We start from the raw sequence: 19,848 nt of genomic DNA, 5'->3' as shown, positions 1-19,848 counted from the left end.
TTATACTCCACCAAATCTGTGCACATTCACCTAACTCCTCTACTTCCTCATGGTTTCATCCCTAGATTTATGTGAGTGGTAAAACACTGAATTATCTGTCTATAAAGATAAATGTGTCATTTTCCTCCTCAGTGCTTCTTATTAGCACCTCACCCTCATGCTTAAAAACAAAATTAAAAGTTTATATAATATATTATTTCTGTAATAAAGAAAAGCAATGCATGCACTGTATATTAAAAGGGGGTCATAAAATCAATAGTAGGATATTATACATTTCTGAAAAGGAAACTGAGGCAAAGGCTGCCAAACATTACAGGTAATTAACAATGTCTGAGCTGATTTTCTGACCGGTGTCCCACATGGTTGGAAGCCATTTTCAATAAACTAGCCACTTGTTTACTGGGTGCTTACTCCCAAAATGCGCAGAGCGATAAACCTGATGAGACTTGTTCTCCCAAGAATCAGACCTTCAACTCCAATCTTTCCATGGTGAGCTTCTAAATTTTTCTGCCAGGCCCTATTTTGGTATTCTTTATAGACTTGAAAAATCAAACATTTCAATTCTCTTTTTTTTATTTTTAAATTTTTTTCTAAAATAATATGAAATGCTTTATGAATTTGCATGTCATCCTTGTTCAGGGTCAATGCTAATCTTCTCTTTATTATTCCTATTTTAGTATATGTGTTGCTGAAGCGAGAACTCAATTCTTTTCTTGACTTTAACACTAAATCAATCTATAAAATTGAGTGAGTTCATTAAGGCTCTAAATGTCAGTTCACAGCCTAGAAAACACAAATAATTTCTGTCTGTTTCACAGCTCAGGATAGTGATAAACAATTTTCCTACCTTCAGTCTCTTGTTTCTTGACTTTCAGGACACCCTTCTTTCTGGTTTTCTCAAATCTTTAGTCATACATTCACTTCTTCTCTGAGTTTTCCTTTGCTTAAGTCTTAAAATACAAACTTTTCTATTTCTATATATTTTTTCTAAGACAATTTTACCCCTCACCTTCAAAGATCATTTGTGAGTCATGCATATAATTCTCAAACTCGAAGGAAGGAAGGAAGGAAGGAAGGAAGGAAGGAAGGAAGGAAGGAAGGAAGGAAGGAAGGAAGGAGGAAGGAAGGGAGGGAGGGAGGGAGGGAGGGAGGGAGGGAGGGAGGGAGGGAGGAGAAAGAAAAAGAAAGAAGGAAGGAAAGGAAGAAAAAGAAATAGAAAGAAAGCGATGAGAGAAGAAAGAAAGAAAGAAAGAAAGAAAGAAAGAAAGAAAGAAAGAAAGAAAGAAAGAAAGAAAGAAAGAAAGAAAGAAAGAAAGAAAGAAAGAAAGAAAGAAAGAGAGAGAGAGAGAGAGAGAGAGGGAGGGAGGGAGGGAGGGAGGGAAAGAAAGAAAGAAAGAAAGAAAGAAAGAAAGAAAGAAAGAAAGAAAGGAAGGAAGGAAGGAAGGAAGGAAGGAAGGAAGGAAGGAAGGAAGGAAGGAAGGAAGGAAGGAAGGAAGGAAGGAAGGAAGGAAGGAAGGAAGGAAGGAAGGAAGGAAGGAAGGAAGGAAGGAAGGAAGGAAGGAAGGAAGGAAAGGTTAAAGAAGGAAGAGGGGGCTAACAATTTAAAGAAAATAAATACTGTTGGACAGACGCCCTCTGTGACTGTCCCCGAACCACCTGGCAGATGAAACCCCAGTAGAACACTTTCTTCCAGGGATCCATGAAGAGCTATTGTTCCAGGGATTCTCTTTGAGGCTGAAAGCTTCAGAGACACTACACCACCAAAAATGGGGATTGAAACAGGATTGGGCTCTCCCTCCTCCACAAAGAGCTCTGGTTGTTAATACCTATCAATACTGCCTTGCTCCAGCACACCACTAAGCCCATTGTTCATGCTGAGCTTCTCCCCTGTGCTTCACATATCAACATCCTCTTCCATGTCCCATTACCATTCAGATCTCCCAGCTCCCCTTTTGGTCCTATATAAGCATTGTTGTAAAAGATTAAATGGTCTCTGGTTATCAGCCTGGGACCTGTTCTTTCCCAGTCATGAGCTAGGGGGATCGTTGTAGGTTCACGAACACACTGGGAGGAGGAAGTTGACCCTTGCTGGTCTTTGTCTTTTAAATCATTTTAAGATTGAACTGCCAAGAAATATGAGAGCTGACTTTAGTATTTTGCTTTTGTTGAGCCTAGAAAGATACAGTGGATAAGGTGCTTGCCTTGTATGTGAGCAACACAGATTCCATCCCCAGGATTACAGATGGTTCCCAAACCTGGTCAGGAGAAATAACTGAGCACAGAGCCAAGAATAAACACTGACCAGAGAGATAGAAGTTAGGGCGTTTGCCTTGCATGTAGAAAGACGGTGGTTCGAATCTCGCCATGCCATATGGCCCCCTAGCCTGGCAGGAGCGATTTCTGAGCATAGAGCCAGGAGTAACTCTTAAGCACTTCTGGGTCTGACCCAAAAACCAAAAACAAACAAAAAAACAAAAAAAGAATAAGTCCTGAATATCACTAGATATGCCCCCCCAATTAAAACTTTTGCTTTTGTTCTGGGGGTCAAAAATATAGCCAATTCTCTTTGTTTTGACTCCTAAAAATGTCTTTAGATTTTCAAAAAAGTTGAAAAATATTCATATCATCTCAAAAAGAGCACTCCTTCCCCTTTCATTCATCTTAAAGAAAGTCTTATCCCCCCCTGTATCAAACATTTCACAGAAGTTTAAATAAGCAGTAGCCAAATTATTTGAGGTTCAAAGAAAAAAATCTAAATTAGAGTAATGCATATTGGAATTGAGCAATCATACTAAAAGCATACCTCTATGCTTGTCATTTATCCTTTATACATGAAATAGCATTCATTTGTCTCTACAGTTTGTCATCTTTTAAAAGATGAGATAATCTGTTTCCCTGTTGAAAGTGTCATTTCTTTTTACTTCAGTTCTGTAGCAAGTGTTTCACATTTTACCTGTAAGAATTTCCTATTTATGTTCAGTGGACTTCTCAAGGTCCATATTTAATTCTATGCATATCTACAGCACATCACTAGCGCTTCTGCACTACTTTCTTGTATTTAAATATGTACAAAGAAATTATAACTTTCTTAAACACTATGTAACTCTGCACTGGGTATAAAGTAAACCCAATTAAAATTAAGAACCCCTCACTTATCTAGATATATTCAGTGTATTTTAGTTCAGAAGACATATAAAAAGTAAAATAAATGAATAAGTAAAAAACATCAATAACCTACCTCCCCATCCAGGAGATCCAGCTTAGCTGGTTCAGTGTAGCCTGAGGCTTGGCCACTTGTCTCTAGCAGCTTCTGTGGTTTGTAATGCACCAACTCTGAGCCCAACGATACAGGTTTTTTTAAATAATAATAACATTAAATTTAAAATGAAAGAATAAATAACCTGCCTACCACTAACTCCTCAGGGATTAATTTGTCTTAAAGTTTGCAATTAACTGAGGTATTCCTGATACTCAGATGTAATTATCTTTGGAAACTGGTAGGAATGTCAGCAGAGTTAAGCTTTAAGCCTGAAGGTAACATTTCTCCCTAAAGCTCACTTTTGCCATGTGTAAAAAAAAAAAAAAAAAAAAAGGCCACAGTGTGTGAGAAAATGCATGCTTATAATTTGATGTAGTAGACAACAAAATAGAAAGGGCAGACAAATTTTTATCTGAATCAGTTGCTAAACAAATAGTCAATATGCCTATGATATAGTCAACCAAAATAAAAAATAAATGGATGCATTTAACTACTAGTTAAAATTATTATATTCAAACTTTTAGAATAATGTATTACTCCCAGAAAAAATAAAAACAATAACATATTGAACACACTCAATTATATTCAGAGATGATTGAGAAAAATGGAAAACATGCAACATCATATGTAACTAGAGATGACTTGGAGAAAGTGTGAGCATATGGTTGCACTAAGATATAAAAGTATGGAGCCTTTTTCAAATATTAGGAGGGATCACTTTGAAAATGTGGTTTAATTTGTTCTTTCTAGATTCAGAGTATCTTAAAAGGCAACAAGCCCTCCATCACTAAAGAAAGGAAGTAGTCTTGATAACTCCTATACAGAGATATGATAGAAAAGCCTCGGGTATTGAGTGGTGCTTAGTACAGAGCCTCAGTACAAGTTCAAGTTATAAATGCTAGATAAGCACATAATCAGAAAATGCTATGATTCACTCTCCAAGTTCCAACTACACATGGCTCTGTGAGAGCTCTCAGGTTAAAATCTGAAGAACATTAATGAACACTGAGGAGACCACTAGAATTACTTTTCAGTAACTCCTAAGATATAGTCAATAGAACTATGAACTGAAGATGTCAAGGAAGGGTGGTGGAGTGGGATATGGGGCAATACTTTGGGATAATCGTAGAGGTATTTTGACACTGCTGGTAAGTGTAGAACAATAATTTTAATACTTTAGTAAAATACTTGAAAATTGCTTTAATAAGGGGGTGAGGGATAGCGTAGCTGTAGGCCATTTGCCTTGCAGGCGGCTGACCCAGGATGGACCTAGGTTTTGATCTCTGGCGTCCTATATGGTCCCCGAGCCAGGAGCGATTTCAGAGTACATAGCCAGAAATAATCCCTAAGCATCACTGGTGTGGCCCACAAACAAACAAAGAAAAGTTGCTTTAATAAAAAATTTTCATTGTGATGAAAATCATCATACATAAATTCACTAGATTCCTAGAGAGACCTATAGCAGTTTTAAAAACTTTGGACTTGTGTCCTCATCTTAGTGATCAAATTTGAGGGGTATTTCTTAATTGTTTTATTGTGGTTGGGTCCATTTGGCAGATAAAGCTTTTTTTTTTTTAACCCCCAGAGTAGCCTTGATTCTGCTTTTTTCAAATAAAAAGCATAATATTACATTCTATCCCTTTAAATTGGTGTCTGGTTTTGTTCATTTCTCAGTCTCTCCAAAACCTATCTGATGGGAATTGCCAAAGCTAACTGGAATCGAGGGAATTTAGAAATACCTGCTGAGATTCAGAGTGTTCTCTTTATAGACAATTTTCACAGAAGCAATTTCAGTGAGGCCAAATCTTGATGGAATGAATAAGAACAGAGAGCTAATAAGTAGATGGACTTAATTATATAGATTTTTCAAATGAAGCAAGTTGTAATGCTAAGGTGTTAGAGTTCATGGACTTCCTATGGCTAAATGAACAAGACTAGGATTCGAGCAGAATTATTTTGATTTTTTTTCTTTTTTTTTTTGATACATAGAGGTCATCACTCAATTTCATAAAAAAAAAATCTAAGGGCATCAATAGGTTTACTTTTCTGTACAGTTTAAAACACTTAAATGTTAATAAAGAGGAATGCATAAATAATTTCAAATTTTTGATAATGAAAACTTAGAAAAGTTGACATAATTGAAAACTCTAAAGATATTTTCATAATATAGACTATTAATAAATATTTTAAACACAGAATATATAAATTAACATAATATTTGCATTTTTGCTTGTTTGTTTTTTGGACCACACCTGATGGCACTCAGGGCTTACTCCTGACTCTGTGCTCCTGCTCTGTGCTGGCAGGTTCTGGGGTGAGAGAGGGCGGGACCATATAGGATACCAGGAATCAAACCAGTTTGGGCATATGCAAGCCAAAAGCCCTACCCACTGCGCTATTGCTCCAACCCCAGTTCTTATAAATTTTATTAAAGTAATATTGACATAGCATTATATAGATTTCAGGTATACATCAATATAAATCATCTATATATGCTACATATTTACCATCAAGAATTTAGTTTTATTTTTTAGCATACAGCACAGAGTTGGCATCTTTCTCCTGATTTTAACTCTTTCCTACTTTCCTTCAGATGCAACATATTATTTATGATTTTCATATATAATCATATATGTATTTAAAGTATAAAATGGATAAGAAAAGACATACTGAATTTGTAAAAGTATTTTTCTCGAAAATTAGAGGAGTGAGGACAGACTTGGATGAAATTTTTTTAATGACTTCAGTTCTATTAAGAATTTGATAAGAAACTGGAGTGATAGCACATCAGGGAGGACATTTGGTTTGCACCCTGCCAACCCAAGTTCAATTCCCAGCATCCCATATGGTTCTCCGAGTCTGCAAGGAGTGAATTCTGAGTGCAGAGTCAAGAGTAACACCTGAGAACCTGTGGGTATGCCCCCCCAAACAAAAAAAAGGGAGAATTTATTTGATAAATTTATAGAATAAAATGTAAAATTAGAAATATATCTTCATCACTACAGTGACTTTCTTAATGTACCCATCTCTTATTTTTTTCATGTTGACTTAGAACAATGATTCTTACTTTTAAGTATCCATTAGTTTTCTGGAGGTTTGTTAAAAATACAGATTTATAAATCCACACCTCAATCTGATTGATGAGATCTCGGGTTGGACTTAAGAGTTTACATTTCTAACATGTTAGTGTTAATTACAGTGTTATTGGTTTTATAAGTGAATATGCATTCAGAATTTGAATTGCTTAAAGTAGTGATTTATGAAGCTTGGCAGTTTCACAAACCAAATAGATCTTCCACAAACCTTTTTAAATTAAAGGAGCTCACCATAAAATAGTACACGTACATACAAATATAGAAGTGTGTATGTACAGGCACACACACATACTGTGCAGTCTGAAAGTGATTCAAAATAAACGCAAAATAAATAATTCATTAATGGTAATGACTTGGCAATGTTACAGAAGAAAATAAAATACTCCCCTGAAGATAGTCCAGTCACTCAGGTCTCAACACCCAGTAGAATATAACTTGCAAATCAGGGGAAACAGAATAAAGAGAGCAAACAAAATCAAGATCATTTACTAAATCAGAATACTGTAGTGGTTTTATCATGTAACCCCTACTCATTTACCTCCAGTGCATGTACCATGAAAAGACCCAAAAACTCTCTTTACTAAGATGTCAGTGGGAGGCTTCACAAAGAACCCTATGAAACACTCCAAGGCTCTTCTCTGCAGCCAGTAGTGGCTCTGAGATTTTCTTTCATTAAAAAAAAATAGTATTAGCTTCTTGAGGAACTAGAGAGTTAGCACAAAGACTAAAGCACTTACCTATGTATGTGTTGGACGTTGGTTCAATCCCTGGCAGGACTTTTGGTCCCTGAGCATGAGAAATGACCCTTGAGCAGAGCCAGGAGTATCGTCAGAGCATGGTCAGGTGTGATTCCAAAAAATGGGGAAATAAATGTACTTCTTTAATTCAATGGGTATGAACAGAATCTCAGGATGACAGAGGCTGAAGAATAAAACTTAATCCTCACAGAAAACCTAGCTCTTACTATTATAAACAGTAGGAAAGCAAAAATACTAAAGGTCTTTAGAGAGCTTTGGTGTTATTAATGAATTCTGGTTTTGCTAGTGAAATTCTCTATGTGGCTTAGGGAAAGTGTGGAGGCAGCAAGTGAGAAGGAAACAAGTGGCTTTCTCTTTAGCTTGTAGGAGATTTAGAACTGATAAGACTCTGCAGCAATCCCCTACTTGGGCACAGACTTCACATCCTTGCAGCCCTACAGGCAGCCATTAAGCTGCACCTACTATCCACTTGTTCTGTGTGACATGGAAGCTGACCTCTACCACTCAATTTCCCAGGAGCTGTGGACTCAGGCTGGAGTGAGGAATTGGTCTTTGCAAGAAAGTCATCCTAGATCTTACCCAGGTCTTTAGGGTTTGTTGTCTTGTGCTCACAGAAAATTATTTCAGGAGGAGACACACAGAAAAGCATATATAACAAGTTTATTGTGGAATAAACAGAAAGAAGGGGAAAGGCATGAGAAGACGAACTTCTGCAGAGTGGAGAGAGCCAGAAACCATCCCAACATTAAAATACAGAAGCACACATCTCAAAAGGACAGAGGAAGGTACCAGGTGCCCGGACAACATGGGTACTGGCAACACATCCAGGTTCTTTTTCAGTCTAAGTTAGTTTACTTACACTTTTGGAGCAGTTAATGTTGATGGTCTTTTTTTTTTAAATATTTTTATTTAAACATCTTGATTACAAATAAGATTGTAATTGGGTTCCAGTCATATAAAGAACACCCACCTTCACCAGTGCAATAATTAATATGCTTTTCTTGGCCTTTGTTGCAGGGGTGGAGTCTCTCCTCCCAGGAGGTCCAGCCTCCTTACATTAGGCCTTGAATTCAGCATTCAATGGTTTTCTGGGATCCTGAGGTGATTCTTTTGAGTTAAATGCCTCCATATGTTTGGGTTGTTCCAGGTGTCAGAAGTGTTTTCAACACATTTGACCAGGGCCCTCCTATCTAACTGCCTGCGACTCTGGTGTCACAAAATTGGAAATGGCTCAGATACTTTCTTTGATTCTTCAGAAGAGCTGGATTTAATTTTTAAGTTCTACCATGTAAGCTATCTGTGACTTTGGACAAGTTTATTGAAATACCTTAAATTTCAATTTCTATATTTGCTAAAGACTGAGGTAATCAACCTTTGTAATCAGGTCATGTATTCCTGCTTAGGTAATATATTTTAAAGTGTGAAGACTAATGGAGATAACAACTGCGAGAAAACAATTTAATAAGCTGGGGATTATTAAACAAATGTGAGTTTGATCTCCAGTACCATATAAGTTCAGAAGATCCCTTGAGTTTTTCCAGGAGTTGTCACTAAGTAGAGAGCCCAGGTAAGTCTTGAACACTTCTGGATGTGTCATAAAAGGGGGGGGCAGGCTACTTGCCTTATCCCTGGCTTCATTTCTTGCCTCACCGATAGTTCCCATGAGGAGTAATCATCTCAAAGCAAAACAAATCACAAATAAAAGAAATTCCCATATTGTGTCTTATCAACTATATTTGTAAATTGGCTAGTATAGATGCATGGCATTGGGATTGCAAAGATATGAATTCTGGTAAAATCAAGTCCTTTTTTTCTAAGGAACTTTATTCTAATTGGGAAGTTAGAATAAATGTATTGAACACTAGGGGTATATAAACCAAGAATGAATCATAGAATCATATACATGTGTATACTCCTCAAGTTCATTACAATAAAGCAGATAGCAAGAGTTGTGTGTAAAAATGCCATTTTAATGTAATAAAGACTACTAAAATGATTTATTGGATCAAACATACTTAAAAACGCAGATGCAAAATATTGTGTTGTTCTTGATGTGGGTAAGCTTGATATTGTACTTGGATGAGGCCACCCAATTTTTTTATACCATTCCACTCTATATTTTGCCACCCAAATCTTTATTCTGCATTGGGTATCTCAATAGCATCAATAAAAGTTCTTGGCATCTTCTTCATCCACAATCAGTAAGGAGATGTTTAGGCTATGCCCACTACATTTCTAAATTTCACTGTATTTCATCACATCCCCATGTGTATACCAACCTGGTGAAGAGGGCATAGCATATTCTTTTTTGTTTAAGATTATGTGTGTCAATAATGGACTAAAAAGTGAAGTCAATTTCATTCTGAGAAAATTGCTAAGAAAGTAGAGAGAAAGATTTAAAAAAAAAAGTAATTTAAGAATCTGCTAATTAAATGGAAAATACATTATTAGAGGAAAAATGGGAGGAACATGAAGGAAAAGGGAAGGGAGAGGTGAAGGAGGAAGAAGGATAGCAACACTATCAGAAACCTGTCCATTGCTGCAGAAATAAATATTTTGATATATAAGGTAAGTGCAAATCAGAAAATTACAAAAACTTCATAAAGGCCATAGAACTTTCAGGATCTTATTCATTAATATATTGAAAGAGGAAGCCTCAGTTCCTCCTTGCCAGCAGCTATGCAGACCCACTTTTGTCTGCTCCCATTTTTAAACATTCTGGAAATTTCCAACACCATAGAGTTCTGCTGCAGAATTCAATGAGATGCCTTAAGCATCTAGCCAAACCCAAAAGACTCACACCAACCAGACCACTATGTAGGATCCTTGTCTTCTTTGTAACATTTTTAATCAATTGATAAGGCACACTTGGAGCCTTTTAAAGGCAAAGGAGACTCAATTTTCCTTAAAATAAATAAATAAATAAATAAATAAATAAATAAATAAATAAAACACCCAGAGAATGAGCCATATTTAATATAGTCCTATACTAAGTTCCTCTCCACATGAAAATTTCCTTTCTTTTCTCCTCTACTTTCCAATAAACTTTTCCACCTTCTAACTCTGTGTCTGAACATCTTTGTTATATTTAGGAATATTTATATATTTAGGAACTGTGAAAAAAATAGACACCTCTTCTGCATCAGTATCATGCAAATTAAATTAAAAAATGATGAAGACATTAATAGGAATTCTAGCATTTTAGAAATGGCAAATGAACACACATGTAAAAATTTTAAAAAAAGAGCTACAAATTACCTAACTTTATGGATCTTAATTCTACTAATTAACATTTTATTTAATTTTTTATTTTTATTTTGATCATATTGGCTTACATATCTTTCACAGCAGTATTTTAGGTACATATTAACATTGAATCAGGGGAATTCCCATCACCAAATTTGTCCTCCCCCCATCCCCGTTTCCTTCCTACAACCCATTTCCTCCACCATCAGCCCCCGGGCTGCTAGAGTAGGTGGTCCCCTCTTTGTCTAGCTTACTATTAGTGATCATATATCTGTTTGATCCTGGTACCCTCCCTTGGTTCCCCCTCTATTTGAGAGGTGGAGCTAGATAATTCGAGTTTTGTGGTTTTGTTTGAAGGAAAGAAAAGCAATAGAATGGGGTAAAAATGAAAGAAAGAAAGAAAGAAAGAAAGAAAGAAAGAAAGAAAGAAAGAAAGAAAGAAAGAAAGAAAGAAAGAAAGAAAGAAAGAAAGAAAGAAAGAAAGAAAGAAAGAAAGAAAGAAAGAAAGAAAGAAAGAAAGAAAGAAAGAAAGAAAGAAAGAAAGAAAGAAAGAAAGAAAGAAAGAAAGAAAGAAAGAGGAAAGAAGGAAAGAAGGAAAGAAGGAAAGAAGGAAAGAAGGAAGGAAGGAAGGAAGGAAGGAAGGAAGGAAGGAAAGAAAGAAAGAAAGAAAGAAAGAAAGAAAGAAAGAAAGAAAGAAAGAAAGAAAGAAAGAAAGAAAGAAAGAAAGAAAGAAAGAAAGAAAGAAAGAAAGAAAGAAAGAGAAAGAAAGAAAGAAAGATCAAATAAGCTGAAAATGGGCAGAGACCTTCTAGAGGCTTTCAACCTCAGTTTGAGAGAGGCCATGAAAAAAGGTAATTGAAACACCACAACAGTACAGAAAGAAATATGAAATTAAATATCCAGTGAGCACTACAGCAATAAAGACAAGCACCACACAATAGTCTCAGTCCTGAAATCAAACCATGTCGGAGTGCAAAACAAAAGAGAAAGATAAAATTAAATTAAATTAAATTAAATTAAATTAAATTAAATTAAATTGGAGACATCAACTTCAATACACCAAAATAAAGAAGTCAAAAAAATAAATATATATGTAGTTAAAATTATTATTTTGTGCTTTTTTATGAACATTTTATTAAAGTGAATTGCCACCCAAGAATAGAAATTCTAACGTAGATTATGTTTTTCTTCATAGGATGTGCCACTGATTTTAAAAGCAGCATAGGAATGGCTAATGTTTATGTATATTTTATACAATAAAGATAAAATTATGAAACAAATAATTAGAACTATATTATTTGAACTCTATTTTAAAAGCTTTCTATATTATTATTATTTTAATAGAACTATTTAATATCTGAACAGCAATTTTACTATATTAATGAACCACATCACATCTTTGAGATATATGAAGTTAAAAGGAATGAGATAATTATTTATATGACACAGAATATTTATCTGGGACCCTGTAAGGTACATAAGCTTCTGTAGCAGAATCTTAGTAAGAGTTGATCTCATTTATTAATATTAATAAAAACTCTGAGTTCTTCAAATCCTTGCCCCAGGTAAGTTTTTCTTAGGACATGCCTATAGCACTAGATAAGAAGAAATATGATTACTATGAAGTCATAAATATAAAAGATGCACACTGAAGGCTGAGACCAACAGATCTGTAATTGCTTTAGCCTGAGTTTATGTGCATATAGTGGCAGGAAGATTACACAGGAAAAGGAATTCATAAAACCTGAAGTTATTAATTTTGCTGTTTTACTAATTTATTTAGCAAATGAAAAGTATGATTTTAACATGCAAAAGGAAGATTATAAACATTTCCTTGGAAATCATACCCTTAACAAATTGAATCTAATTTTAAATTTACTTTTCTTTAGGAATAATAAAGTACTCACATCCATTTGAATTATAGGGGGCAAAATGGATGGTACCAGGACTAAACAGTCATATGAACATTTAATGGAAATAAAAAACTATCAGACTTGAACACTAAACCCAAAGTCAACGACAACAGAATTGATACCCAATCTACAACAAGCTGAAGTGGGAAACAGTTACACTAGCATTGCGGGGTTGGGGGGGGGGGCAAAGGAGGGAGATATGGTATGTGTGCTGGGAACAGAGGTGGAGGAAGGACAACACAGATGGTGGGAATGCCCCTCATTCATTGTCACTATTTGCCTTACATATTACTGTGAAAGGTTTGTAATTCACTTTGACCACAATAAAATTTTATTAAATAAAAAAGTTAGTAAAGATAATTTGGTGTTAATTTGCTTTTAATCACCCAGAAAGTTATATTCTTTCTTTGGCTCTCTGGCTCTCTCTGTCTCTCTCTCCCTCTTGTTTTGGGGTCATATCCATGCTCTGAGTTTACTACTAGCTCTATGCTCAGGGATCACTTCTGTCAGACTCTAGAGAACATATGGGGTAACAGGGAGAGAACCTAGGACAACCATGTGCCAGGCAATCACAATATCCACAGCACTATCATTTTGTCCCATATTTTCTCTTACTCTCATCTCTCAACCCTAACACAGTAGGAAAAGATTTGGACATTTCTGTAGGCAAGTGGTTCCAATTCAGCTACTCACCAGCTGTTGATAAGTTGGCAAGTTATTTAACCATAATGGTTGTCAATCTCTTTATATATAAGAGAGAAACTTTATACTTTCTAATTGATTTAGATTGTTTTTACAAAACTGAATAATATGACTCTACTATTAAATTATTACTTTTCTCTAATAATAGTTTGCTCTTCTAAACCACAATTTTAAAATTAATTTAAAATGTTATATAAGAATGAAAGGCATTGTTTTTCCCTACATTTTTTCCCAACATGTTATACATGCAGACCCCTTTTATAGCAAGTGGATTATTTTTTTTGGGGGGGGGTTTGGGCCACACCCAGTCACGCTCAGGGGTTACTCCTGGCTATGTGCTCAGAAGTTGCTCCTGGCTTGGGGGACCATATGGGACACCGGGGGATCGAACCGCGGTCCGTCCAAGGCTAGCGCAGGCAAGTCAGGCACCTTACCTTCAGCGCCACCGCCCGGCCCCATCGAGTGGATTATTTTTACAGAATATGATTTCCCCCCTAAAAGCAAGAATGTATCATGCAGTTTAGGTCCCAATATCAAGCAAATAGTTTCCACTTAGAGCATTCTAGGTAATTAGACATTAAACATTTGAAATCAAGGCCCTCATTCGTATTTACCGTATTTTTCAGCATATAAGATGACCCCCTAATTTTACAGTTAAAACAGGTTTAGGCCTATATTCGCTGTATAAGACAGAATGTTCCTGTGCTGCAACTGTATCTTCCACAGTGAGCCAATCACAACAAGCAAAGGTCCAAAGGTTATACTGTAATAGACATCCTCTCTGACTCTGGCCAATCTGAGCAGGCTTTTGACAGTATAGATTCGGGTACAGAACACTGTATAATTTGTATGCATCAAAAGCCTGCTTGGATTGACTGAGTTAGAGAGGCGGTCTGAGCAGCCTGGCAGTGATTGGTGCAGGATAGAGTTGGAAAATTCATTTTGTGGCAATATTCAGACAATTTTTGTTTAGCAGCATATTGAAACATTTTGGGGACATACTCAGCATATAAGACGACCCCCAATTTTCGGTTGACTGTTTTTTTTTTGTTTCAGAAGTCGTCTTATACGCTGGAAAATATGGTACTAAAATTTTGAGTTAATCACTGGTAAGTTCTCTCCCTGTTCTGTGGGTGAGGATTATGTCTTTTCTAAAAACTGCCTCTACATGTTCAACTCCTCCACCTCCTTAGTCTAAGAGTTTCTCTGAATACTGTGTTAGGCCATTTGTCTTTACTCTAAGAGAATAGTATCTTTATTTCTTGAGTGCAATTTAGTGAAACTCCTTTTTATTTCCTTTACATTTTATTTCTGTAGACTTTCTATAACCACAAAATATGCTTTTGTAGCAAATATCTTGCTCTCTCAGATGCAGGTCAGTTATTTAGTGGAAGGTGAAGAAATCCCTGGGACAAAATTAGCTTTCATAGATAAATTAAGTAGACCAATTATCTAAAAGAGTATAGTACTTGTGGGAAAAGGTACTAATCAAAATAACCCTGAGGAAACTCATACCTTTGTCCCAATTTTCCTCAACTTACTAGACATCTTGAGCAAATATCTCACTCTCCATGTCAGCCTCTGAAAAAAAAAATGAGAGTGAGAATAAGATGAGTTTTGAGTTGTCTTCTCTGTCCAATATCTATAACCAAAAATGCATTTTATATTGCTATAAAATTTCATTATCTGTATATTCATAGCATTGGGAATCAAGATCAAGAGTATTGGTCCTGCATTAAACTCCAGAATGGGCCCACATGATCTTGAACTCAATAAACGTGAGACAATGCAATGAATCTTGTTCTCCTTAAGTGAACACTGCAATTGAAATATGGTTAAGCAGACCTTCTTTAGGATCATGACAAAAACTGAGTTACTTAAGTTTCTCAAATGACTATCCTAATATGCACATTATAATTATAATATAACCATTATAATTTTAATGATTATTAAAATGTAGTAAAATACATGTTATATCTCTCTGATTACATATCAATAGCATTAAAATACCCATAATAGTTTCCTTTCTTTGCTAAATACAGCATTAAAAATATATTAGCAGTTAGAAATATACTTCACTTAAAAAACTAAAAATTTATGGATTGTTCATTCATTTTCAGTGAACACTAAGAACCTACTGTGTACAAGATATTACAGGAAACACTAAGTAGATCATACATATGGTCCCAATAGAACACAAATAATCACTCCTTATACTCTTATAATTCTAAAGAGATAAATAAGTACCATGGAAGAGATGTAAGTTAAGTACAAAGATAAAGGAAATATCTGTTTACAAAATTATTATTATGCCTTATGTACTATAGTTGCAATATTGTTCAATTTTATGGTACTGGTGTATAACATTACTGCACACTACTGCTACAAAAGTGTCCATGGTCCTCTTAATGCCATCTTTATGTCATCTCCAGTCCAACATTATTGCCTTCCACCCTTCCTCATTACTTGTTGACTGTCAGTTATTGTTTTGTTTATATTATGCCTTATTTAGCAACACTTACATCCTAGAGACCTTTCACCTATGTTCCCATTACCTTCAATGACCTATTCATTTTCCTCCCCTTCTCCATCTCACCTAAAATTGTCACTCTCAGTCTATATTCTAGTATCCATGGTTTATTATTGAAATACATTGTTAATACCCTTGTTTTTCTATATATCAAAGATAAGTGAGATTATCCAGCATTGTCCAAGAAGAGAAATATTCTAATGGAAGCTATAAAGCAAGAACTTTATAGACCAGAAAGCATGTAAAATAAGACTGAGTTAGATTTTGTTCAGCAGAGATGTAAAGGAAAAACTGAGACAGAGAGAAACTATAAATTTGGCATACATGAGAGAAAAACTTACACTCTTATAATAATCTAATACCAACTGTTACTCTGTACCAAGAACTTTAAATATGTGGCATTAGTGAATCCTAATGAATATATAAGTTCCAGAATAGAGAAGTTTCTTGCCCAGACTCCTTCATTCAAATATCTAGCAGATTGTTCAAGGCTGCTGAAGGCTGTGATTGTGCAAGGGGAGAGTGAAATGTAATTTGAAAGGTTCACATAAACTAGATGATAAATAGGCTAACATGTGGGGCTAGAGTTCAGTGGGTATGGCTGTGGTTGGCTTTGCACATTAATGACCCAGGTTTGATCCCTAGCAACCCATATGGTCCCCCGAGTATACCAGAAGTGATCCCAGAGTGCAAAACTATTAAGAAAGCCCTGAGCATCATCCTCTAGTGTGGTTTCCTCTCTTCTCCCCACCCCACCCCAAAAAAAATGTTAGAATGCTATAATATTCTCTGGAAGTGAATCAAACTTGTGAAGAATGCAAATAAACCAAACAAGAAATAAAAGTAAAATTTGGGCATATTAGAAATAAAAGCTGCTACCCTATACATTTAAATAAAAATAATTACAAATCAAAATTCCTCCAACCCCATTGCCAGTATCAATACAGAGAACAGGAGTCATATCTGGAAAGAATCTAAATGTCCTTAATAGCTAAACCTTCTTAAAAGGGTGAAAGACCTAGAATTAAAAAATTATTCATTCTGACCAAATGTTTCAATCAATTTAAGCTTTAAATAAAGAATAGATTTATATTTTTATCCATTATTTTCATACTAAAACTAGGAACTGACAACTACATATATTAAAAACTTAAAATCCCTTGGCATTCATGCAATCTGTGTACTGCTCAGAAAACAATTAAGTTGTGTTCTCTTCTGTGCTTTAATCATAATAATGCAATTTTATTTCTCTGCTGAATTCGTTGGTAACCAGATGAACATAAGGCATTTAACACGGACAGATCCCCTAAGTGGACATGCATTAATTCCCTCCTAAATGCCTTGTAAATAAAAGATGCACGATAACCTCAAAGGATACACTGTTTTTATAGAGATTAGTAAAGTGGCTTGGATCATCTCCTGTTTGTGCAGCTGTTAATAAATTAACTTCTACTCAACTGTGTTCAGATCACATGTGTGTCTATTATGACGTAAATAATTTCTAAAAAATATAAAAGTTCCTTAGAAACATCTTTCATTACTGAACTCATGCTTGGTTATTTATATTAAGCTTGTGTATTTATATGATAACTGTTCTAACAACTATTCAGAAATGGGGTTGCTAGTTAAAATAAACACTCCAAAAAGAAATATATTTAAAATGGCTGTGAGTTAAATTAGCCATGATTTTATATCTTGAGTGGTTCTATTTAGAATGCCATTATGGTGTCAACTATAATATTAAGCATGTGTTAATTATTTTATTAACTTTGCATTTTTATTAGGTTCGAATTCCAATATTTCTTAAATATGCTTGAGACTAGCTTTTAGTTATTTTCTGATTATGATATTGTGCTTTATTTGCCTTCAAAAGTATAGCATTCACCGATGTGACCCAATCTATATGTTGTTGCAATCAGTACTACATTACACGTTGAAATCTTACATAAAAATGATATTTTTCCCTGAAAAAAATAATCTTTGTTTTTAACCTTTGTTGCTGCTCTAACCAAGAATTTTCTTTAAAATTGAGGGAAGACTTTAACCTTGTTTCAATTATAGTGAAGATTGTAAAAAAATATATAACAATAAGATATATCACCAGGCAGATATTCCCAAACTCAAATCAAATCTTAATCTTTATTTTAACTAGTTTTGCCACATTTTTCAAATTTATAAATAATTTCCCCTTCACTGTTCATGTGTTGTACATTTTGCATGTCAACCTAGTGGATCAGTGAACTTTTTAACCTGCCTACCTATAAATACTGATGCTCATTTCGGCATATAATGTTAAGTGCATACAGTATGTAACTGATATTCGTGACAGCTCCTTCCAATAGTTATCACTAAAGAAAGAATTTATAGATTGAAATTACTTAACAGTTAGATATGGAATTTAAGGTTTTAATTTTAATTATTTAAGGGTTTTAATTTATGTAAGTTTTATCAGTCAAAATGTATAATTATTCACCCGGGAATTTTGAATAGTATTTATATGTGATTTTGTGTATGTAATAGAAATAACTGTATTGCAAGAATAACTGAGGTTAATTATGTATTAGTGAACAAAAGGACTACCCAATAAGAAATCAACTTTTTGTTTTTCATAATTTTACCATAACTTTATTTTGTATTTACACTTTTCAATTCCTAATGCAAGGGTACTACTGAGGACTGGGGGAGTTGGGGAGAGAGGGCTGGGGTGAGGAAAAGAGGATTAGGAGATTTTTAATGGACAGCAATGGTCAGTAGAGCTAACAGGATGTGAAGGTCTTCCAGAAGAAATTCTTGCAGCCAGCTTTGCGTTCTCGGGGTGCCATAGCTGGGTTTGAGTTAGCAGATCTCTGCAGTTCCAGCCTCATTTCATCCTGCTCAGCAGCCTGGGACAGATCTTCAGGTTCCAGGGCATCATTCTCTGTCTGGTTGGGCTCAGACAGCAGCTCTGCCAGGAAGTACTTGGCCAGTTCCTGGGAGGTGGAGGAGAAGATAAAAACCAAGAAGGAGATAAACCAAACCAAGGAACAAATTCAGTCACAGCCAAAGCCCATTTCTGCAGACTTACATATTTTGCCACACGTAAACTCTCTAAGGAAATCAAAATAAAGTAATTGTTATAATCACCACATTCCTAAAAATACTTTCAAAACTCTTATTTCTATACACTGCATGTGTTTAAAACGCATGAAAGAAATAGTAGAACATTGAAGTCGTCTTGCACAAAATAAGTGGCAATAATTTGTTTAACTCAACTTACACATCCAAACGCAACAAAGGCAACAAAAAGGTCATCATTTTCATTTTTCTAAGTCAAATGAGAGAAGCAAGACCTTACACAGAAGTAAATAAACATTAGATATCCTGCTAGAAAGGCAGCAGCGGCAAAGGTCCGAGTATTCAGCACCTGGGTCAGCTCCTCTGGCATTCGCACAAGGATTCTTCATTCCTCTCCTGATAATTATTAGCCAGATCTTAAGGTTTTTTTCCCTTAAATTCAAAGAACTCACCTGAACCGTGACCAACTCCGCTGATCAGAAAACTGAGAGAGAGAGAGAGAGAGAGAGAGAGAGAGAGAGACAGACAGACAGACAGACAGACAGAGACAGAGACAGAGACACACAGAGAGAGAAAGAGACAGAGAGACAGAGATACAGAGAGAAACAGAAATAGAGACATAGAGATAGGCTATTTTAGACTTTGAAAGTTTTTCTCCTGGCTGAGGAATCTAGAAAGAACCTAAATCTTTCAGGAACTCCTCTTAAGTGCCTATGGGGTGCAGGGTCAAGGCTGAAGGAAGAGGAGCAAATTCGAGAGAGGGACCAAAACAATGCAAACCAAAAGCAAACAGAGAGCATCTCTTTACCTGCTTGCCCGCGGCAGCCGCCAGGGACTTCTGCAGAAACTGGCGAAGTCGAGGGTCCGAAGGCGCGCCAGTGACCCCGCCCAGGGCCAAGACGATGGAGAGCGCGGCCAGCGCGCACTGGAGCCGGCAGGACAGCATCTCGGAGGCGCCCCAAAGTCTCGCTCGGGAGCGGTGGCTCTGATTCGAGGAGCGGATCCGATCCGATCCTTAGGCAGCAGCGAAGGCTCGGAACCTCGCGACTCCTAAAGCGGCTGTGTGCTCTCTCGGGCTCCCCCTTTTTAAACTCTCTCTCTGACGTCAGACGAGGAGGCGCCCCCAGATCTCAACAGCGCTTTTACGCATCATTACCCTTCTGAAATCAATCACAGAAATGAGAGGAGGCTACACAATCCAAAGTGGTTTACTTAAAAAAAAAATCCTGCACACAATACAGGCCCTCATGATTGAATCCGCACAGGACACACTGCCCAATGTTCACTCATT

The 19,848-nt window shown here is 35.9% G+C and overlaps 1 protein-coding gene and 1 non-coding gene across 2 annotated transcripts; both read right to left on the bottom strand.

Moving 5' to 3' along the window:
• Window positions 1-594: 594 nt before the first annotated feature.
• Window positions 595-703, bottom strand: LOC126012310 (U6 spliceosomal RNA). The gene has a single exon (XR_007496828.1). It is a non-coding gene; the product is annotated as a U6 spliceosomal RNA (small nuclear RNA).
• Window positions 704-18,099: 17,396 nt separating this feature from the next.
• Window positions 18,100-19,628, bottom strand: SST (somatostatin). Its single transcript, XM_049775788.1, has 2 exons — window positions 19,366-19,628; window positions 18,100-18,472 (listed from the first exon to the last, which is right to left on the bottom strand). Exons 1-2 carry the CDS (start codon window positions 19,501-19,503, stop codon window positions 18,260-18,262), a joined length of 351 nt encoding a protein of 116 aa, XP_049631745.1. The 5' UTR covers window positions 19,504-19,628; the 3' UTR covers window positions 18,100-18,259.
• Window positions 19,629-19,848: the final 220 nt, after the last annotated feature.

The sequence above is a fragment of the Suncus etruscus genome, chromosome 6 (genome assembly GCF_024139225.1).
Source record: "Suncus etruscus isolate mSunEtr1 chromosome 6, mSunEtr1.pri.cur, whole genome shotgun sequence".
Classification (NCBI taxonomy): domain Eukaryota; kingdom Metazoa; phylum Chordata; class Mammalia; order Eulipotyphla; family Soricidae; genus Suncus; species Suncus etruscus.
This window is presented reverse-complemented; position numbering and strand designations above follow the sequence as displayed.

What these genes read in the sequence shown, in the direction of transcription:
- SST (XM_049775788.1), bottom strand. Translation starts at nt 19,503, where the DNA reads ATGCTGTCCTGCCGGCTCCAGTGCGCGCTGGCCGCGCTCTCCATCGTC. An exon ending in CGGCTGCCGCGGGCAAGCAG is followed by an intron (nt 18,473 to 19,365) that starts GTAAAGAGATGC and finishes TCCACCTCCCAG; the next exon opens with GAACTGGCCAAGTACTTCCT.